The sequence below is a fragment of the Herpailurus yagouaroundi genome, unplaced genomic scaffold (genome assembly GCF_014898765.1).
Source record: "Herpailurus yagouaroundi ecotype Mexico unplaced genomic scaffold, PumYag 182, whole genome shotgun sequence".
In the NCBI taxonomy this organism is placed as follows: domain Eukaryota; kingdom Metazoa; phylum Chordata; class Mammalia; order Carnivora; family Felidae; genus Herpailurus; species Herpailurus yagouaroundi.
In genome coordinates, this window is record NW_024412413.1 from 52,162,640 (window position 1) to 52,186,342 (window position 23,703).

The window sequence follows — 23,703 nt, forward strand, 5'->3', positions numbered from 1 at the left end:
AAAAAAAAAAAACGTTGAAAAAAAAATTAAAAAAAAAAATGTGTAAAAAAAAAAAAAATAGTGTTGTTTTCAGGTGATTTTGAAGAGTTGGCCTGACCCTGTGCTAGCCTGTTTCTAAAAGCCTGGGTTCATAGGTTGGCTTTGTCTTCTATCCACTGCCTGTGGAGGAAGAACAACATGACGTTAGCACAAAGTGTGGTGACCCTTTTGTTCTGATGTCCTCCTTTCAGTTCATTTTAGAACACTGGCTCTTTCTTTGAGGTGAATTCTTTCCCCTAGAATCCACCAATCCTAGAATTACAACCTCTCTCCCTTTTCTTCCTTCTTCCGTTTAATAAACACGATGTTTCTCCATGGTACTAGAACTGCTATTACTTCAATTTCCCCTAATAATATCACCCCAAGAAATATGGTACAACCAAAGAAAAGCGCTGAAGATGGAAATATATAAGAGAAAATGTCAAGGTGATTCTAAAAACAGGCTGATGGATGGGGCGCCTGGGTGGCGCAGTCGGTTGAGCGTCCGACTTCAGCCAGGTCACGATCTCGCGGTCCATGAGTTCGAGCCCCGCGTCGGGCTCTGGGCTGATGGCTCAGAGCCTGGAGCCTGTTTCCGATTCTGTGTCTCCCTCTCTCTCTGCCCCTCCCCCATTCATGCTCTGTCTCTCTCTGTCCCAAAAATAAATAAACGTTGAAAAAAAAAAATTAAAAAAAAAAAAATAAAATAAAATAAAATAAATAAATAAAAAAATAAAAACAGGCTGATGGAAAGAGTACTGCAGAAATATTTACTCTCTGGGAGGAAGATAATTTAGAAATAAGTGCTAAGGAAAGATTTGATTTTCTGGAACAAAGAAATTTTGGAAGGATCAGGAAGAGTAATATAGAGTAGCATAAACAAAGGATAAAACTTGGGAGTGGAAAAATTAGAAAAAGAAGTAGACAATGTACAGCCCAGGAGCAGGAGGACTGGAGAGTGAATGCTGACAGGGAAGCCGCTTGTGAATGCAAAAGTCTTTTAAGGTCAACAGTCGATCAGCAGAGCAGAAAGGGATCTCAGCCTCTCTCAGCATATAGGCCAGATCTTTAACTACCTTCTGTAGGAACTCTGCCATCATCTTTGGCTATCCAGAGTTTCATCATTTTGATGGCCCACATTTTGTCTCCATCCAGAATCTTCCTTGCTACAATGAAATCTAGTTGCTTTTTGTTATACTTTTCAGGACTTGAGAACAACAGCCAAAAATTCATTTGCATCAAAGTAGGACTCCCTTTCCAGAATGATATGTAAACAACAAACAAGAAGAACTAGAGACAACAATGAGCTTGAAAAAGTAGTCAGTCTGAATACTTAATTTTCAAAAACACTCCTTCATAAGACTTCCTAAATGGTTTCAGTAGATTTTTGGTATGTTTTTCTAACTCCTTCTGATTCGTTCGTATCATTTAAAATAGATATTAATATTTTTTAAATTCTCGAATCTTTTTTATTTGTATTTTTAAATTTCATTTTATTATTATTTTCCTGAGAGAGAGAGATAGAGCACACGCAAGTGAATGATGGGCAGAGGGAGAGGAAGAGAGAGAATCCCAAACAGGCGCCGTAAGCAGCATGGAGCCCAACACAGGTCTCGAGCTCCTGACTCTGAGTTCATGACCTGAGCTGAAATCAAGACTTGAACGTTTAACCAATTGAGCCACCCAGATGCCCCCCCAATTCTTGCTTTTTAATTGAATTAATTTTTAATTAACCTACAATGCTATTTTAATGTTAAGTGTACAACATAGTGATTTGACAATGAAGTGTAGTCACCATCTGTCACCATACAACGTTATTACAATTTTATTGGCTGTATTCCCTATGCTGTACGTTTCATCTTCGTGACTTATTTTATAACTGGAAGTTTGGACTTCTTAATCTTCATCTTTTTCACCTGTTGAACCACCCCTCTCCCCTCTGGCAACCACCAGTTTGTTCTCTAAATAGATACTAGTATCCTATCTAATGCATGACATGAAGGAAGAATTTTACACACAGTAAATTTCATAATCAAGTTGACTTTTTCCATATAGCAGAAGATTGCTAATTCATATTCAGTTTGTAACAAACTATGATTTTCCAGATCTGATTTCTCTACTTTCAGCTGCTCCCTTATACCTCAATGGTTGGCTTTTTGTCCCTGCAAATTTTATTCTAGTTTTAGTGTTGAGATGTTTTAATTGATTAAGAACATTTAGGTGCTTCTGTCTTCCAGAGTATTAAAAGCCACTTAATTTAAGAAAGGCCACAGCTTTTGTAAGCACCTTCACACTTTTTTTTTTTTTTACAAAAGTCACTCATAGGAAATCTTGATAGATTGGTTTCCAAGACCAGTCTGAATGTAATACCACACAAACTCTTAAACTCTTAAACTGATTGTTTAGCCATCCTATAGAAGAGTGAAGGCTGGACTTCCCAATTGTGGGAAGCAATCAATAGTGATTTTGACATAAAGGTAGACTCTCTATTGCTTCCTGCCCTTTCTTTTGAGGAAGGACGTCAATTGAGGAAGCACTATTTGTTTCTTGTGACCCTATGTTGATATCTAGGTTATTCTTCAAGGTGTGAGAGTTATAAAAACAGATACTGATGTTAACAGGTCTATAATTTCCAAAGCCATCCCTTTTTTCTTTTTTGCAAAGAAAAAAAATACAGGAGACTCATTTCTCAGTACCTTTTAGTTTCCACACATTCATACAAGCCATGAGTTAGATCTTATTGGCCCTGCGGATTTGTGTACATCTGGTTTTCCCATTGGCCTATTTCCTTTCCTCTTTATGTAGCCTGTGGCCTTCTGTCACAACTGGACAGAAACTGGACCAAAACCAGCTCACTGATACCTCCTTAAAAACAATCAAACAGAAGATGTTAAAAGCTTGATCCTTTTCCCCTTCAGTGTACTGGTCTTCTTTGATCGTGTGTGTGTGTGTGTGTGTGTGTGTGTGTGTGTGTGTGTATAGGGCTTTGAAATTATTTTTATTAAATGAAGTTGGACAATTAAAATAGATTGGTAAATAGTTACAGTCTCTGCATTTAGGAATTATATATAATCAAATAGAGGAGATATGGAATCAAATATCACGTGTTTTAATGTAGATGGTACAAGGAAGGCATTGTGAGTCAGTAATTCAAATTTTAATTGGAAAGCTAGTAACATATTTACAAGTGCAGAAGTTTTATAAAGTGACAGTAGAGTCACAAAGATTACTTTAATGGTGCTATTTTGAACTAAGGAATCTAACGGTTTATAAATTCGCTGGAAATTAGCTTGGCAACTTTTTTCTATTGAACTATAGTTGACACACTGTGTTACATTATTTTCAGGTGTACAACATAGTGATTCGACAAGTGTGTGTGTTTTGCCATGTTCACCACAAGTGTAGCTACCAGCTGTCACCATAAAACGCCATTACAATGCCATTGATTATATTCCATATGCTGTATGTTTTATTCCTGTAACGTATCCACTCTATAACTGGAAGCCTGGATCTCCCATTCCCCTCCCCTTGGCAATTTTCAGATATGCTCCCAAAAAAATGCTACTTCATGGTAACAGGCAACAGAACTAAGGTGACACTGTCGGGGGTAGTAATAGTTGTGAAGAGAGGGTGAAGATACAAAAATAACTCCTTTGATGGGTCCCCCAACTTTATTTATTGGTTTTGGCTTTATAGTCTCATCTCTCCTTAAAGATCTGATGTTTAGTCTAAAAGGGTGGGACTCCTCTTTCCTTGCATATCTTTCATTCTGTCGTTAAATGTTCCTTCAATTCAGACTTCTTCTTTGTCCCCTTCAATCCATCAGAGAACTCTGTTGGTTTGTTTTGGTTTTTGTTTTTAACTACTGTGACCATGGGTTAGATACTTTTCTTCCCAAGTCTTTTTTTGCATGCATACTGCCCTTCCTCCCAAAGTGAAGCCAATTAAACTACCCTAAACACTTACATTTTAAATTTAGTAATAGTATAATTTAGCTTAACGAGAGAGAGGAGTAAATACCAATCTTAGATAATGTAGATAATGGGATAACGGCTTCCTAGCCTTTACTAAGTGAATATATTTTCTACTTATGTTTTTAATCGTTTGCTGGAGGTCTTTTTCCCCCTGAACTATTTTTTAAAGCACACAAGCTACACAATTAAGTAAAAACTTAACTGGCTTTGATTAAATTGCTTTGCACAAGTGAGTGTCTATTGGATCGGGGAGAAATATTTATTTATCCTTTTAAGCTTTCCAAAAATCCTGCCTGTTAATGTACCCACACTCAAGTTCAGGGGCCCGAAGAGTTCAAGGCTGACAGTAGCTGTGAAGAGTTTCATAGCCTTTTAAGAAAGTTCAACAGCTATGTTTGGGGAAGAAATATATGTATTATGCAAGACTGCTAGCTAATGCAGAGATTGTTACATATGGAATTCATAAAGGTCCAATTACAGGACCATCACTGTTTGCCATGGTTTTAACTTATGTAAGTTATTGATTATACTTTCATGAGATCATAATCAAAAGGTTATTCTTTGGTAATGGTGTGTTAGAAGAGCTTTATCCTGAACTTCAAAGCCATCCTCTGAGGCCCAAGAACAAAGGCTGAGAAGTTTGAACCAGGGCCAGAATCAGTCTGTATGAGTTAACGATGTTCCAGACCATCCGGGAGCCGAATCAACCCATCCACGTGCATGAACTTTCTCTCATCACATCAAATCAACAGTCATCACTAAAAGATGACAGTTGATTCAGCTTTAATGTGCTTTTTTTTTCTTTAATGACTCAGCTTGACTAACTATGGTGTCTGCTCACATCCGCCTCATTACCCATTTATTTTAACTGTAAAGTACTGTCGTTCACTATGAGCTCTCTGGAGAGAGTCATGGTCATTAACTAGGTTTACATCTAGGAAGGGAAATTGAAAGTCCTAAGGAATTTACAGCAAATAATTCTTAGAAATGAGAAAGCTAATGCATAACATATAATAATTAAAAAGAAATAGAGGAGGGCTCACATTTGTGCTAATATTCCGGCATATGTTAAGTGGGCAAAATAGAAAGACAGTGAGGTTACCAAAGGAAATATGCTGCCTCCTCTTTGGTTCCTACCTAAGATCCTTATGTAAGGACCCGAGGCTTAAAACTATTACACCAAATAAGCAAAATGCCACCGTGTGTGATCACATTGTGCAGTCTTTACTGATTCTCACAGCAGCCCCTGTAAACCTACTGTATAGGTGACTTTCTCCCTGGGCCTTTGGATGACTCCTCAGGCAGATCCTGGACTTTCTCTACTTAGCCAATGATAATAAAATGCCTTCTGATTACTTTAGTGCTAAGATTATTCTTATTTCAGTAATTAAAATATCCACTGATGGGGCGCCTGGGTGGCGCAGTCGGTTGAGCGTCCGACTTCAGCCAGGTCACGATCTCGCGGTCCATGAGTTCGAGCCCCGCGTCGGGCTCTGGGCTGATGGCTCAGAGCCTGGAGCCTACTTCCCATTCTGTGTCTCCCTCTCTCTCTGCCCCTTCCCCGTTCATGCTCTGTCTCTCTCTGTCCCCAAAATAAATAAACGTTGAAAAAAAAAATTTAAAATATCCACTGCTCTGTAAAAATTCCAGACTGCGTTCAGAGTTAAAACCCCTCCCCTCCCTTAGCTGCAGCCTGGAAAGCACCATGATTGACTCTTCTCCAACTCCTCTAGGGCCGAAAGGCTGGGGGGCAGGTGGGGGGCCTGGGAAACAGAGACAAGAGATAAGAGACAGGGCTTTGGTGTCGCGTACAGTTTCCTGTGGCCCCAGAGGATGTTTAGAGCTGATCTTGTTACTGTGGGCACTTTCTGGGGTTCCTCCACTGGGAACATTGGATTCCTTTGCCTGTGATGGAGGGCTGCTTCCCGTCCTGCTGGATGCTGAAAAACACACTGCCCTGCCCGCTCTGGTCCTGCCACACTGGCCTCCTTCTCTTTTCTGAATGTGCCAGGTACCTTCCCACCTGAGGGGCTTGGTACCATGATTCTTTCTGCTGGTGTGCACTTCCTTCAGATGTGCTCAATGTGTTCGGTTATTTACAAGTTTTCCAACACTCATATTTACTCACTTGTATTGATATAAAAAGTTTTCTGACAAAGACAGCAACGGAGAGTATGTGGTTTTAAAAGTACTGTTTTAAATCAGTAGTACATATTACCTGTATTGTGTAGCACAGCGTTAGGCAAGGTGAGGGTTACAGAAGAGGTCTCAGTCTCTCTCTTTGAGAAACTCTAATAATCATACTCTTGATCTGAACTTACTAAAGGAAATAAGAGTATTTACTCCTGTTTAAATTAAACTCAATGTTTTATCTCATACAACCAACTTCTTGTATTAATATCTGAGTAGAAAGAAATCATGTAATCAGTAAAATTATGGTTAAATTATACTGTGCTTATATTTCCAAAACACATTTGATTTTCCTAGATCTTGCCTTTTACCCTACAGATCAATCTCAGCCAACAGCTCTGACCCTGGCAAAGATTTTTAAAGTAAATTAATTCTAATTAATTAATAACAAAAATGTTACCAAATTGAAACATGAACAGAAGAATGTCATTATGTTAGCTGAACTTTCTTCTTTCTTTCTTTGACTCATCCAATTTATTTATCCAATGTCTCCATTTATTGAGCACTTTCAATGCTACAGGCTCTGCTCCAGGTACTGAAAATACAGCAGTGAACACGAGAGAGTGATGGCCCTTGTAAAGCTTAGGAGGAGATACGTAATTTGTTAAATGTTTAAATGGACATATATCAAGTGATGATAAGTCCTAGTAGTAAAAAACATAAAGCGGAGAATAAGAATATGCATGGTGGGGGCTGCTGTGTCAGACAGGATGGTCAGGCAAGGCTGCTTGGATGAGATGACATTTTACTAGAAAGTAATAAAATTTAAAAGGGGGTAAGCTATGTGGCTATCTGGGGGAAAAGCGCCCCAGCAGAAGGCATAGTTAGTGCCAGGTCCCTCCAACGGGAGTGTACCTGGCACATTAAGAAGCAGCAAGGAGAGGCGCCTGGGTGGCGCAGTGGGTTAAGCGTCCGACTTCAGCCAGGTCACGATCTCGCGGTCCGGGAGTTCGAGCCCCGCGTCAGGCTCTGGGCTGATGGCTCGGAGCCTGGAGCCGGTTTCCGATTCTGTGTCTCCCTCTCTCTCTGCCCCTCCCCCGTTCATGCTCTGTGTCTGTCTGTCCCATAAAAAAAACAAAAACAAAAACAAAAAACGTTGAAAGAAAAGAAGCAGCAAGGAAACCAGCATGGCAGGACCAGAGTGAGCGGGGAGCTACAGCTAATGAGCATGCAGCCCGGGGGGAAGCATCACTGTATCACTTGCGATGTGTTATTGTCTATGAATTAAAGCTTATTCATTCAACACAAATGCCAGTATTCGCTGTTTTTCTTTATTAAAAGGGTTTTTATTGAGGCACCTGGGTAGCTCAGTCTGTTAAGCAACCCGACTCTTGATTTCGGCTCAGGTCATGATCTCACGGTTCATAAGTTTGAGCCCCACGTCGGGCTCTGCACTGACAGCCTGGAGTCTGGTTGGCATTCTCTCCCTCTCTCCCTCTGCCTCTCTCCCCTCATGCTCTCGCTCTCTCTCTCTCTCAAAATAAATAAACTTAAAAAAAAGCATTTTGGGGCGCCTGGGTGGCGCAGTCGGTTAAGCGTCCGACTTCAGCCAGGTCACGATCTCGCGGTCCGCGAGTTCGAGCCCCGCGTCGGGCTCTGGGCTGATGGCTCGGAGCCTGGGGCCTGTTTCCGATTCTGTGTCTCCCTCTCTCTCTGCCCCTCCCCCGTTCATGCTCTGTCTCTCTCTGTCCCAAAAATAAATAAACGTTGAAAAAAAAATTTTTTTAAATAAATAAATAAATAAGCATTTTATTATGGAGAATTTCAAGCATATACAAATATTGAGAGAATAGAAAAATGAGCAGCCATTTATCCATCACCCAGATTCAAGAATCATTAATTCATGGCCATCCATGTTTTATCTATACTCCCTACCCATGCCCCCCTCCCACAGTATATTTTGAAATAATCTCAGGTGTCATGTAATTTTATCTATTAATATTTTAGTATATATCTATAAAAGATAAAAAAAAGTTTTTTTTTAAAAGCCCCCAAACCATTAAAAAATAATTCTTTAACATCATCAAATATCTGGTTAGTGTTTAAATTTCCAACTATTGCCCATACATTTTTAAAGGCTCGTTTATTTGAATGAGAATCCAAGAAAGGTGCACACCCTGTGCCCACTAATCTTTAGGTTTCCCCTCCATCTCTCTCTCTTTCCTTATTCCTTCAAATTTTTGTTGAGGACCCTGGGTGTTTGGCCCATAGTGTCCCATAGCCTGGATTTCATTGATTATATCTTTGTGGTGTAGTTTTACTTATTCTTCTATCCTAAAAATTCCCTGTAGGATCATAGTCAATAAGACATTTCTCATTTGTTTTAAAGCTAAAGAAATACAGCAATTCCAATTTTACCTATTTATGCTAACCTCACCTGTAAGCCCACAGCTGCACTAAACAGAAGAGGAAAATATTTTTTAGACTATTTTCACAGCCCCTTGTTCCTTATGAACTCTACTCCTAGGCCCACAGCACATAGCTGATTCCTTCAGGACCCATGGGAACCCCTTGATCACATTCCTCTAGCCCCAAACACTCAGAAATCCTCAGAATGTTCCTTTCTACCTGTGGATTCTTCCACTGTCTAGAAACTCCCACTAGCATGCCCCAGCAATAAGAGAACTGTGTATTGATCCTGTTTATAATGACTACCATTTGTTGAAAGCTTCCCATGTGTCAACATTGGTTACCTACTTTAGCCATTACTTACTTTCATCCTTGCAAAAACACCATAGAGTAGGTGCTGGCCCCACTTCGGTTCCTCAAGCTTGCCAAAGTCCTGCCAGAGCTTACGCACCTGATCTTACCTCTGCCAAAAATGTTGCCCCCTGTCACCTGTTTAACGTCTGCCCCATAAGCAGATATCAGTTCTGCCATTCTTTCTCAGGCAAGCCTTTCTTGACAACTAGGCAAGCTAAGCCTAATTACATATTCCCAAAATGCTACATGCTTCTCCCCTAAAGCATCTTATCACGGTCTTAATTTTTTTTAGTTATTTGGTTAATGACCAACTCCCTTTCAGTCTGCTAGCTCCATAAGCATAAATACTAGATCTGTTTTTGGTCTTCCTTGGCATTGTAGGTGTATACAATGTCTTTTGCCTGCCACACTCAATAGATAAGAGGCTAGGACTATGCCCAAGACCAACTGGTAAGTAATGGAATGAGAATTCAAGCCAAGTTGGTCTTACTGTAGCCCAGATTTCACCCATATTCACCCCAGCCTGTGGATGTTGTTATTTTGGACTGTTAGCAGTCTCCATGGAGAGCCAGCTCAGGACCAGCTTCAGTCTCTTTGTGCATGGCCCCGTTATCTCCTACTTCCTGCTGACTTGTGATTGGGATGCCAGTGTCTACCTCTCTCAGTCAAGGGTTCACAACTATCCGGGGCTTCTGTTTCATTTAAAGTCAGAAGTTTCATGACTGGGAATGGACATGGTAAGATGTGATTTACCTATTTTTTTAGGGTATGAATAGTTTGACTCAAAGCTTGAATTTATTTTTTGTAAAAAGCTTTTATGCCACCAAAACTGTTAGTCACTGGGGATTCAAATAAAAATAGACAAAGTCCCTTCCATAGAGGAGAATTTAATGGGGAAGACAAGTAAACAGATTGTTACTGTAAGTACAATAGTAAAGATAAGGGGCAAAATGCAGGAAAGAAGAATCTGGGAGGGGAAAGTTTTACCAAAGAGATGATATTTCACCTGTGCCTGGAGAGGTAAGTCAAAGTTTGCGTGGTGGACAAGAGAAGGGAGTGGACATTCCGGGCATAGAGTAGGGAGCAGGATTCAGGAGAGAGCATGGCAGTTCAGTGGACTTAAAGCTTACTGGACCTAAGATTGGACTCAAAGTTTGCTGGAACTAAGATGTGAGAGAAGAGGCCGGTGGTCAGAGCCAGATGCAAAGCTGTCGCTAAACTCTTCCTCGTGATTAGAAACTATTAAGAGTTTCACATGGGAGTAGTGGTGTGGCCCAGTTGGCATTTATGAGGAAAAAATGGATGATAGTGTAGCCTGGAAGGCATAAATCCAGATAGCATGAGTTAATGGGGAGATAGGTTAGGGGACAATTATGGGAGCCTATGTGAGAAATGCCTGAATTTTGGTAGTAACAGTGGGAAGGAAAAGAAGGGAACAGATTTGAGAAATCAGGGATAGTTTGTGGAGATGCCTGGTCAGAAAAAAGTTAGGGGTATAGAAAGACTGCCAAATTTGTTCCTTGGGTAATCAGGTATACAGTGCTACCTAAAGAAATGTGAGTGCACAGGTTCATCAGGAAAGTGATGAGTTTGGTTCAAATAAATTAGGCCCAAGGAGAGATGTCTGGTAGACAGCTGCCAACATGAACTGAGAGCTAAGAAGAAGCATGGAAAGTGGAGATAAAAATCTGGAGGTCATTGAAATGGCGGTATAAAGTCACAGAAATAGATAAAATACTTCAAGAAGAGAGCAGAGGCAAGAAGAGGAGAGCAGGAGTTGTTTCCTGGAAACATCAACATTTTAAGGCAGTGGCTCTTAACCATTTTTTTTTTTCTTTTTGAATCATGGACTTCTTTAAGAATGTGAGGAGAGGGGCGCCTGGGTGGCTCAGTCGGTTAAGCGTCCGACTTCGGCTCAGGTCATGATCTCGCGGTCTGTGAGTTGGAGCCCCGCGTTGGGCTCTGTGCTGACCGCTCAGAGCCTGGAGCCTGTTTTGGATTCTGTGTCTCCCTCTCTCTCTGACCCTCCCCCGTTCATGCTCTGTCTCTCTCTGTCTCAAAAATAAATAAAGGTTAAAAAAAATTGAAAAAAAAAAAAAAAAAAAAAAAAAGAACGTGAGGAGAGCCAGGGTCTGCTGTGCCCAGAAAAACAGTCACATATATATGGACACATAAGCTATGGTGTGTGGGCCCACCTTCAGAACTCTTTTTCCAGGTGCCATTATAGAAAGAGAAGCCTGGGAAGACCATTACAGAAAGATAGACAGGAGGAGAGGAGGAGTTCATGGACACTGTTGCTGATATAGGACAAAGAGAGAGAGAGAGAGAGGGAAGTTGATTATAATAAAAATTTTCAGAGAATACAGGAGAGATTAAGATGGAAAGTGCTCGTTGGCTGTAACAACCTGGAGGCCATCTGTGACTTTTTATGAAGACATTTTAATAGCGATGAGGGCACCAGCCTTACCTCAGTGAGCCAAAGACTGATGAGCAAGAACACTGCAGCCATGAGTATAGACTCCTCCGGAAGCATGGTGCTGACAGGAAGGAAGAAAGAGAGCCTCATGGCGACAGGGTTGGGTTTTAACCTTTTAGTCCTATTAATATACATGAGGGACGATGGCATTATTGATAGAGCCAATCTCAGAGGATATGGGAAGGAAGCTGACTGAATGTGGATGTGGGCTATTTGTAGGTGGATGGAAGAAAAGTTGAGAGAATTCATGTGTAGCCATTTCTGTTTCCTTTGTGAATATGATCCAGTCATCAGTCGAGCAATGATAGCAGGGATGGGGCAGAGGACTTTGGGGGAAACTATGGAATTGGTGTGTGGGGGAAAGGGAAAGACCAGGCATGTTTAAAAGAATTGCTCAGGAGTGTCAGGGGGCAACTGAAGTTGGCCCCATAGATTTAGCCAGTCCTCAGATTATGGATTTTCATCATCAGTGTTCTCTAAGAAATTGCTTCAGCTCTGCCTCAGTTTCTCATTTTCTTATAAAGGATGAATAATGCATGTCTTAGTAACAGTTTTAAAATAGCGAGTATCTAGAGGAACTTAGAAGATTAAAAAGGATGATTACGCTGCATGTTCTAGGCAATGGCTTTTCCTGAAGTATAAAAATAAATTTATAGTGATGACTGCTATTTGAATCTTTTGCTAGTAACACTAGTTCCCTAAAATCTAAAACTAAAATTACAGACTTTTTTTTTTCTCTATTTGGTTTCTAGATAGGAACAGAGAAACTGGTCATCGGAGGCATCTTGTAACATAGTATCCTGATATATGAAATTGTGATTATATGGACAAAGAAGTCAAATTAAGGCATATCTCTTATTTACCACATAGTCTAATGCATTTTTTTCAAAACATAAAGTCAAGAAGGAAAGTCTGGTTTTTTTTCTGGCTTTTGTCAAGACGTAAGTTAACACTGTCCATGTGGTTTCAATAAAAGTATATTAAAGAATTTTAGAAAACTACCTGAAGCTAAAACTAAGACAAACATGACCTAATGGTAAATATTTTTAAAGTCATCACTGAGAACACCCACTGATATTTCTAAGTCAGTTAAAGATTTCCGAATACTTTTTATAGTGGAATAAAATAAATACACATCCCAGGAGATAACTCTACATTAAAAAGAACACTGAAAGAAATGGGACATCAGTCTTGCCCCTTTCAAGCTACTTATAGGTGCTACACAAATTTATTTCTACATTTTATAAAATTCATTCTGTCCTAAAAAATGTGACGTACTGAAGGTACACTATTGTGTGAATTGCATGAAGGTGAGAACAAGGGAATGAGATACTGATGAAGAATAAATGTACTCCATGATGTGTGAGGATAATCACGCAGTTTTTAAATTATTATCAAAGAAATAGCTCTTAGCCAATTCTCTCTCCACCCACCCACCCCCATATAAACAAATACCCAATGACTGCTTCTGAAGCTTTAAGAAATATTCAAATGTACATCGTGAGATGAGAAGAAAAAAAAAACAGAGAAAGTACTCCTTTTCTTTTTTCAGAGCTGAAATCTCCCTCTCGTCTCCTCTAGATCACCATGCATGCAAACCGCTGCCTCCTGAGCCCTTCCATGTTCTCCAATAATTACCATCCTAGCCAGGGGAAGCGTGTGGCTGTGCTCCCGAGGTTTCTCTTCCCACACCTCCTGTTTGGCCTGGCCCTGGCCCACTGGGTGCCAGCTGTGCCCCTTAGAACAAAGTTTTCTTTCCCCAGTCCCATTGCTTACCCCACCTGATAGTGCCCAATACTGGCCTTCTCAGTGCCCAAGTTGGGGGTTGCCATTGACCCATAACTTTGCAGATGTTTGGATTAGGGCAGGCTCACTGGGAGGAGGAGGTCCTTGTCCCAGAAGCCTTGAGGAATAAAGAGGAATGAAGCCTTCGGTAGCCTCACTGCTGCCTACGCTGCCCCTCCCGTGGAAAATTTTGGCAATCTGGTGAAAGCAGTATGCTGAAGGGGGCTGTATTTTTAGAGCCCGTTTTGTCTGCATACTGCATCCTTTTTCTTGGTCTTTAGAAGAGAAAAACCTCTTCTCCATTCCCCAATGCTTTGCTTTTCTGCTTTCTTGTTACCCCTCCCTCAAAAAATAAACATTAAAAACCCCTCACTTTTGGTTTTATCCAACACAAAACAGCAATATAGTGCTCTATGACATTGGTTTTCTATCTTCAGGAATCTTAAAAGAGAGTGACTAGCCAGTGATTTGTCAGATAGCCAGGTCTGTTTCTGGTTTGCATGAGCAATGGTGATTCCAAACCAGAGGAGGAAAAGATGGAAAATGTCTTAGATATTTCAGATTCATGTGAAGCCAAACCCTGTGATCTCCTGCCAGTTTTAGTTTACAAAACTTTCATGGTCCCGGATGTGTTTACTTGGACTTTAAGTTTGAATATTGCCATTATATTCCAATAGCTTTACTCCCTCAACCCAGCCCACTAACTGTGGTCGATGGCAGTGTGTATAAAAATGATTACTGGAACAGAAGAACTAGGCTGATTGAAATTCTCTAAGCAATGTTCATTTCGTTATCAATTAAGCCAAAACCAGTGAGATAATTAAATAACTACTCTGCATGGGGAGGAGCTTTTTCTTTTCGTTTTGAAACAAGTTTTTCTTAGAGCCAGTTTCAAAAGACTTCAGGAAAAAAGTCTTTGTTGACATTTCACACTTTCTCAGTGACATTGTAATTGCATATTGTAATTAGACAAGGCAAAATTTATATAAATTTATACAATCTTACAAAATGTACAAACTTAAAATTATGTGAATTACATATAATTAAAATGATATATATGTAACTTATAGAAGAGATCCGGTCTCTTCTGGAAACATGAACCAGAAGAGCATTGGACAACATCATGTGTCATAAATGGACCTTGTCTACACTATCTGCCTATATTTATTCTGGGAGCCTCATTGCCAAGGTTTTGTCCCTAAACAAGCATAAAACAGTTACGAATTACACAGAGATTGGTTGGATATCAAATGTCAATGTTTGATTGCTCTTTTTTTCAAACATGTTCTCTATTCTCTACATATGCCGCAGTGACTGACCACACAGCAAAGTAAAAGGGAATCTTTTGACCCAGAAAAGTAATTTAGCAATTACCAAAACAGAAAAGCTGATTCCTGTCGGTAAAATCAGAGGCTCATGCCCCTTCACCATAGCAGTGTGCCCTGGAATGCACTGGGCTTACTCATCTGGATGCTTCTCAGTAGGTCATTCATTCATTCAGCAAATATTCATTAAATACCTGGTGTGCCCAATGCTGAGTGAATCCTTAGTAGTGTTGGGGGAAAGATAGAATCCCATCCTTAACCACAAAGAATCCAAACTGTACATGAAAATCCATGATCTCCACGTGGGAAAAGTTTAACAATAATACAGGACAGTGTATGTTTAAGGGCTATGCTAGTTTGGGTCCTATTACCAGTCAGTGCAGGCGAAAACACTGGAATAGAGAGGTATGGCTTTGGTAATGTTTAGAGCACATCATTTGAGCCTCAGAAGAGGACCTCTGTTGGGGAGTAGTCTAAAATAAAGGAAATTTGGAGCCAGATTTTGAAGGACACTTGACAGGCTGAGGGCCCTATCCCAGAGATAAGGGGTGACAGGAAAGCATTGTGATATGGCAAAACCGATGTTTCCACTAGATATATTGGCTTATGTTATAGCAGAGGTTTAAAAAAAAATTTTTTTTAATGTTTATATATTTTTGAGACAGAGAGAGACACAGCATGAATGCGGGAGGGGCAGAGAGAGAGGGAGACACAGAATCAGAAGCAGGCTCCAGGCTCCAAGCCATCAGCCCAGAGCCCGACGCAGGGCTTGAACTCGCGGACCCCGAGATCGTGACCTGAGCTGAAGTCAGACGCTCAATCGACTGAGCCACCCAGGCGCCCCATAGCAGAGGTTTTAAAGAGGGAAGCAAGAAAGATACTTCAGAAAATGTTCTAATAATGCCAACATGAGTAAACAAAGGCTGGGTTAAGGAGGAAGCAGTAGGAGTGAGAGGCAGGGACAGAATCAAAAGATTATACAAGGACAAAGGACAAGACTTTGGTGTCTGGCTATTGGGAGATGAGGTAGAGACAAGAAACAATGACTCAGAGGTTCAGTACTTTTGTTATTGGAAAAATGATAATACTGTTGACAGATACAAAGACATCGAGTCAGGAAGCTGGTTTGGGAAGATAAATGACTCAAGCTCCATGCACACAAGCATGGCCATGAGGCAGTGTGAATGGTTCACACTGAGCATCATTGCCCAAAAGGAAATAGTTCAACTTGTGAATGTGCATGAGTTTTATGATAGAATATAAAGAGAGAAGAGCGGAGGCCTGAGTCTTAGCGATTTTTACAGTCAGGAGCTGAGAGGAGAAGAGTTAATAAGGAAATGCAGGAAAATCAAGACACGGGAGAAGAATCCACAGAGTGTCACAGCATCCAAAGATAACGAGTTGTGAGTTTGAAGGATGAAATTTTGCAGGGAGGTGACAAGAAGAATGCCCAGGAAGAATGTGAGATCTGGCAATTTTTGGTCTAGACATTCAGGCGTCAGATTATTTTAAGCATTGGGCGTGTTTATTCATTTTGTTTGGGACTTGACATTGAACTATTTTCCTTTCATGCTTACTTTAGGAGATTTCTTCCCGCCCTTCACATACAGTGTAGGAACTATTTCAAATCCTCCTAGTAATTCTCACACTGAATGCCTGGCTAATCTGAACAAACATGCATGCTATAATAACACCAGGTTCTTGTGAGAATTCAATGAACAGTGACTGGAGTGTAGTAAACACTCAATAAAAATTATTTGTAGATTTCAAACTTTACAATATCTATATGCTTTGTATCTACAAATCGCCTGAGATTTTTTTTAGGACAGCCCTGATCCCACTATTGCTTTAGTGTTCTCTCATGAACACTTAGGTTAGCATCATGATACATGAAGTCAAAAGAGGTTTGAGAGCCATGGTTTTATGAAAAACCTTTGATTCTTAACTCAGAGGTTCCTGTAATTATTGTGCTTATTAGATTAAGTATGCACCACAAACCCATAACTTCAAAGATGATAAATCCTGGATTCTCCCTGTTCCTCCCAATGTAGTTCTCTGCTTCCTCTCGCTGAGTCCACCCAAGAAAGAGTGCCAGAGTGAAGGGCCTTCTGAGTTTATTCCATTTTGCCGCTTAAATGATGTCTTCATCTCTTCTGGAAGGAACAACCTTAATAGTCAGCCAAGTTGCTTGGAAGCAAGTTAACTTGCTCCAGCACTCAACTCCTCTCTTGATAATATTTGGGTGTCTTTTATACTTCTCCATGAAAAGAAAATTTACTGCATGGCGAACCAGGCCAGCAAGATTTTTCAGCAACTTAATTTAGAAGTGAATTATTCTCCTGAATAGGCCCATTCTTTGTTTGAATACAAGGCGATCTTTTCATGTGTTTCTTAAATAAGCACCCTGCTTACCTCTACCTGAGTTTCCATTAGTGTCATTTAATAAAACAAAATGTTCTTTTCCCTAATAGAGGTTTCATGCTCTCCAATATGCCACCTCCCTATTAGAGTTCATGCTCTGAGTTCCTTTTATCTAAGTAATAAATCTACAATCTCTGAAACTTGTTCCCAAACTTTAAAGCGAGCTCGCTGTTCTTTGGCCTAGAATGTAAGTTTTATTTGCCCCCCAATAAGTTTTTCCAGTGGAGAGGTTTGGGACCAAGACTGTTTATTATATTATAAATAAAGTAAAAACAGAAAGTCCTGTCTAGAACTGAAAATATGACATTATAAATCTATCGCTTATTTCATCAGCCATTTTAACTTTGAGGGAAATATTTTAGCTATTTAAGTTAATACTTAAGTTAAATGAGGAATATATGTCATCTCTACCACACGGTGATGATAATCTATTTGTAGAAATATTTATATGGTACTCGTGGTTTGGGTAGATCCGTTTATAATGACAAAGTGAAACTTTGAAAGAAGTCAGTGTCGAGATCAGAGACAAAGCGTTAGTCAATTTCTTTCTTCCTTTTTTTCTTCTTTTTTTTATTGTGCAACTGCAGCTTTTTTTTTGGTTAATGTTTATTTCTTTTTGAGAGAGAGCCGGAGCATGAGTGGGGGAGGAGCAGAGAGAGAGGGAGACACGGAATCCAAAGCAGACTCTAGGCTCTGAGTTGTCAGCACAGAGCTTGACGTGGGGCTTGAACCCCTGAACCATGAGATCATGACCCCAGCCAAAGTTGGATGCTTAACCGACAGAGCCATCAGACCCCCCAGGTTGGTCAATTTCTAAGTAGTTTCCACATTAGGATTTTTAAGAAGGCAATGAAAACAGTAGATAGGCAAGCCCCTTTAAAAAATATATACCAAGTATGAAGGAAATTATAGATTTCAGAAATTATAGCATCATTATCATCTTCAGAAAGAAAGACGAACAAAAAAAAAAAGCTTTCTCTAGAAACTGCCTATTGCCGGGGCGCCTGGGTGGCGCAGTCGGTTAAGCGTCCGACTTCAGCCAGGTCACGATCTCGCGGTCCGTGAGTTCGAGCCCCGCATCAGGCTCTGGGCTGATGGCTCAGAGCCTGGAGCCTGTTTCCGATTCTGTGTCTCCCTCTCTCTCTGCTCCTCCCCCGTTCATGCTCTGTCTCTCTCTGTCCCAAAAATAAATAAACGTTGAAAAAAAAATTAAAAAAAAGAAACTGCCTATTGCCAATAAAAATCCAAGCAAGAAACTGTTTTGACCAATTCCTGCCCTATGATATAGTCTTAGATTTGCAGTAGAAAAACTGATACTCACTGATTCTCAGAGAAATCAAAGAGACACCCTACAGCCTCTAGTGTGAAATTCATTATTGATAAGAATGAGAATGTTGACTGTCCAGACAAATCCATTAAACATCATATTGAGCAGTCATGCCAATGTGAATTAGAAACTAATTAGCCAGCCTACTTAACGTGGCCAAACTCAAAAGCAACAACAGGAGACCCAGTGGCTCTATGGAATTGTTTCTGGACCCTGAGTAAAACTCTCAGTTCCACATTCTTTGAACATCATCAAAAGTCTTTGAAAGACATGTTCAGAAGCTACGTTCTTAGTAAATGTTGTTTTCTTAAAGCAAGTACGCCAGCAAGAGATTTAAATCCAATTGTTACATGAGCACAGCCTACATAGAAGTCCAAAAAAAGAGTATTTCATCTGTGATCAGAGAATTATTCAAACGGAGCCAATGATTATCATCATCCACACAGAACTGAAAGCAGGATACATAATAAATGTCTGGTTTTTAAATAAATGGGTTTATTTCACTATAAAAGGCAAGGAACCCCATGTAGAAAATTTGGAAAAGAGGGAAAAGGAAAAAAATCAGTTAGCATCAATCATACACAATCATTGTTTTAATATTGATGGCTAGTCTTTCATCCTTTTTCTTAGTAACACACAAAAAAATTAACTTATTTTTAATTATATTTTTATTAATTCTCTTTTAAAGTATATCACCCATATAAAGGTAGATTTCATTTATAAAGTGATGGAGCTCAAAGATAGAATTATGAGCAGCAAATGACGACCTGTTAAATGGTATTTGAAGCAATCCAGCCACTGAAATGTTTCATTTTCAGCATGTTTGTGTTCTGTCCACTCAGCTCTTTTCCATCATTATATGTACTGTTACTACAAGTGTTAAACGTTGGGACCTCATGTGCATTACGCAGGCATTTGTTATGTTATTGTTGTTGTTATTACTGTACTTAATAAAGCAAATAAACCAAAGTTATGAATTATAAGGGTATGTATCACTAAATCCTTTCACAATGCCAACTAAAATATATTTTAGAACCAAATGTCAAGTGATAAACATTATCCAGTAAAGTGTAGAGGGAAGTGCAGCTGGCAGAGCCATTTAAAACACCTGGATTCATGAAACACTATCTGAGAAGTAGCCCACATTTAAGAGTTGTCAGTTTACCACAAGGTCGGAAATAACGTTCTCTTTTTCAAAGGAATTCATTCCAAACTGACTTACCTTTCCTGATGACACTTCTTTCCTTCATCAGACTTGCAGTCCTCTGCCTTTCCTCCATCAGGGTAGGAATTGACTCTATCCTCAGGGCCCTCCTGGTGAATGAATTTAATAAAATTAATTCATGAAAGTTTGTTACCAAGGACTCTTCATGGTGGTCTTCTGGAACACTGCCACAACCCAAAGAAGGGGCCACAGTGGGAATTTAGTCAACTAAGGTGCTTCCTTTGGTCCAGTGAAACCAGGAAGTGTTTTCCAACACGCTGCAAGCATAGCCAATGTCCCCATAGCAGCTGAGATCACCCCTTTGCATTATCATCCTCCTACAAAGTCCTTAACACCTAATACATTGATTCTATGACTTAGGACAAAAAATTGTGTGAATGTCTAGCAGGTATCTCTTAATACTCTCCATACTGGGAAATAAATTTTATACTGAACATAAAGAAAGGCCATATTCTTTTTTTAAACTTCTTTGTAACCCATATTCATGTAATTAATAATTTAGTTAATGAACCCATCCAAATTCTGTATATCTCTACAGATAACTGCAGAACCACTCAGCTCGCTTCTCATTTTGGCATCTACACTATTTATTGATTTTTCTTTAGTCCCAAGCAAGAACACGTTGTTTCTATCACCAATCTTTTGAATAACCCAGTTGAGAATCAGTTAAGCATCAAAGCTCTCCAGTGAGATCAGACTTCGCTGGTTTCAGTGTTTCGTGGGTATTCAAGTAGGAGGAATTATTCTTCTCTACTAGACTTAGTGGGAAAATTTAAATGTTTAGAATGTAAAATTTTATCACTCGTTGCCATATTGCGGCAGTGGCTTCTGCACTTTTAGGCTTTTCTCTCCATAATTAAATTGAGACATTAAATGTAATCCTGCCAAAGGGAATGGCACTGAAAAATAAATCTCAACAGCAAAATCATTAAATTTTGGACTTCAATATCTTCTTTTGCCAATAAGTTACTGCTTTCATTTTTCCCTTAGATCTTACAGCTTTCCAAACTCTGATCAAAAGACTTAAAGAATGACCCAAGAAGCCGAAGTGGATTGATTGTGTAAGGACTAACAGTTGCTTAATTGTTTTGACACCACTTGTTTCCTCAAGAGCATGTTTTTCTCAATCCTTTTAAAAGACAGCAACTAAGTAATATTAAGCGAAAAGGCTGCCTTGTGGATATTTTGGATAGATGTCATTAATGTTTTTAAAGCATCACTTCTCTCCAGAGTCTAATGCCTGGAGTTCTAAAATCCAGAAGGACGAGTTTTGCCTACACAATTTTTTGGATGTCATGTGCTCCACCAGAGTTCCTATAGTGAAAAATGTCACTTTCCCTTCAAAGGAATGACCAGTGAAGAAATGCCTTCCCAAGCTCCGTGGTTCCCATGGTACTGATTGTCATTGCCTTTTGTTGTAGGCAGAGTACTTCTATGAATTCCTGTCCTTACGCTCCCTGGATAAAGGCATCATGGCAGACCCAACTGTCAATGTCCCTCTGCTGGGAACAGTGCCTCACAAGGCATCAGGTGGGTGGTCTTTGCCTCGGAGGAAGGTTTACATTTAAAATGTAATGGGAATGGGAATAATATTTAAGATCCAGAAGTCGCCCATCAGAGGAATGAATTGTGGAATGTTTTCCTGAAGAGATCTGTTGATTTTAGGGCAGCTCGGCATGTTCCTGTCTCCTTTAGGCAAAACATTAGGACAGGAGTGACTAACTGGCAGTTTTATGATTTCCTAAAGACTCTACATAGCCCCAGTTGGTAAGTGACCACAGATTAAAGAAAGTCACCATATGAGATATATCTGGCCAATAAGTATGAAAAAAAAAAAAAAGTGACTTGGGGCAGATGGAATCCAATCAAGAGAAACATCCTCAAAATGAGCATTGTATTAAATAGGAGTTTGAAGGAGAGAAAAGACATGGAAAAATGGAAGAAAGGAGTTAATATTTGAGAGCTTATCACCCTTCCCTGCTAAGAAAATAAAGCATGGGTTATTTGTTTAGAGCTTTCAGCTTGCAAAATAGCACTTCATACATTATCTAATTTGAATTCTGGGAAGGAGTCAAGGCCAGAATTAACGCTCCATTCTACAAATTAGAAAATTCAGGCCTATGAGTTGTTACGGAACCTGGTCTGGATCACCTAGCGGAAGAACCAAGCACTCGGAGATCTTGGAAGGCAGGAGGTTTATTTCACACTGGTGGGCTCAGAGGAGATCCCTCTCCTAAGGTCTGAGTCCCCAGCATAAGCATGGAGGACAATTTATAGTCATTTACTTCCACAATAGTAATGTGGCATGCAAGGCAAGCAAGGCAGGAAGAAGAACCTGGAAGGGGAGTCTTTGAGCGGGGTCTGGAGTTCCCCTATCAGCTCTGTCGGCCATCTTATAATTTTTTCCCTATCAGAGCCTTCACTGACTTTCCCAAAGTCATATATGAGTAATAAGCAATGGAGCTGAGACTATAGCCCAGGTCTTATAAGACTTTTAGAAAAGTACAGAGATCACTTATGTTAACGTGTTCAAACACATGTTCATTTCCTTCTAGTTTATGAATATATATTTTCCCATGATTGGGATAATATTACATATTTGGTTTGGCACTTTTTTTTTCTTACTATTAACATTTTAACATAAGCATTTTCCCATGTCATTTAGGTTTTTCCAAAAGTCGCTGTTAATGCCCTTATTATCCATTTTATGAACATCCCCATAATTGGTTTACTCATTCCCTTATTGTGTGTTACTTAGATTGTTTTTAGGGTTTTCGTACTAGAAATATCACAATAAACATCCTTTACAAAGTACTAGATGGTCACTGAGCAGAAAACCTGCTCGTCTTATCCCCCATGACTGCCAACACACGGCCGAGCACAGAACAGGCATTCAGAAAATACTTATTGGACTAATGTGTATACCAAAATCTTAGAGCTCATCTCATTATTTTGTTAAAATAAATTCTTAGAAGTACCATTCTTATGTCAAAGGACATGAACTATGAGCATTTTAAAAGGCTTTTAGAACAAATTGCCAAAATACCACATTACTTTCCACACAGGCTGTGCCCCTTTGCCCCGGCTAGCAGTGTGGGAGAGTGCCTGGCTCATTGTAACTTCATCAGTATGGGTTATTAATCACATCAACTATTTTGCTGACTTAAAAAATGAAAAGCGTTTTCTTGGGTGTTCATTTGTTTTTTTAATTTCAATAGAGGCAGAAGACATTTTCCTGCCTCTATTAGACAATGTAAAATGTCTGTGTACTATGCTCATTTTTATATTTGAAATAATAGTGCTCTTTATTTTCAAAGCTCACTGTATTTTAACTATTTATACTTTATGGCATATTTTTCAATTTATTATTTAGTTTTTTTAAGGTGGCGATATGCAGAGTCTTTAAAATCCTATGTGGTCAAAACTATTCTTTTCTTTGTCACTTTTTCCTATTACTTTTATGCTTGGAAGGTAACTCTTATTCCCGAGAGCTGGTAAGTGGTAATTTATGATGAGGTTTTTGGGGGGTGATAGTGGGGTTTGCGGGGTCCGGAGCCAGTGGCCAAAGAGAATTCCTGAAGATGTCTTTGGTGCAAAAAAAAAGTGATGCTGGGGTGCCTGGGTGGCTCAGTCGGTTAGGCGTCCGACTTTGGCTCAGGTCATGATCTCATGGTTCATGAGTTCGAGTCTCGCGTCGGGCTCTGTACTGACAGCTTGGAGCCTGCTTCGGAATCTATGACTCCCCCTCTCTCTCTGTCCCCTCCCCAGCTCATGCTCTGTCTCTGTCTCTCAAAAAATAAATAAACGTTAAAAAAAAATTTTTTTAAGGTGATTTTACTGAAGCATGGGGACAGGACCCGTGGGCAGGAAGAGCAGCCCTGGGGCCATGAGGAGAGACTGGTTATATACTACGGGGTTGGGGGAGGTAAAGTCCGGGGGGAAGTTTCCAGTGAGATTTTCATATGCTAAAGAAGACTCCCAAGACAGTGGAGGCCTAGCTATCGTCAAGCTAAGGTGGTTTTCCCTGGAGCAAAACATTAACATTAAGACAGTAGGGGGGCACCTGGGTGGCTCAGTCGGTTAAGCGGCCGACTTCGGCTCAGGTCATGATCTCGCGCTCCGTGAGTTCAAGCCCCGCGTCGGGCTCTGTGCTGACGGCTCAGAGCCTGAAGCCTGTTTCAGATTCTGTGTCTCCCTCTCTCTGACCCTCCCCTGTTCATGCTCTGTCTCTGTCTCAAAAATAAATAAAACGTTAAAAA

General features: G+C 40.0%; 1 protein-coding gene across 1 annotated transcript in view; it reads left to right on the plus strand.

Annotated features, from left to right (window-relative positions):
• Positions 1-23,703, plus strand: part of WIF1 (Wnt inhibitory factor 1) — a 70,835-nt gene that overhangs the window by 22,584 nt on the left and 24,548 nt on the right. The window contains exon 3 of the mRNA XM_040491505.1: positions 20,866-20,974. Coding sequence (XP_040347439.1) covers positions 20,866-20,974 — 109 coding nt within the window. The remainder of the gene's footprint in view (positions 1-20,865; positions 20,975-23,703) is intronic.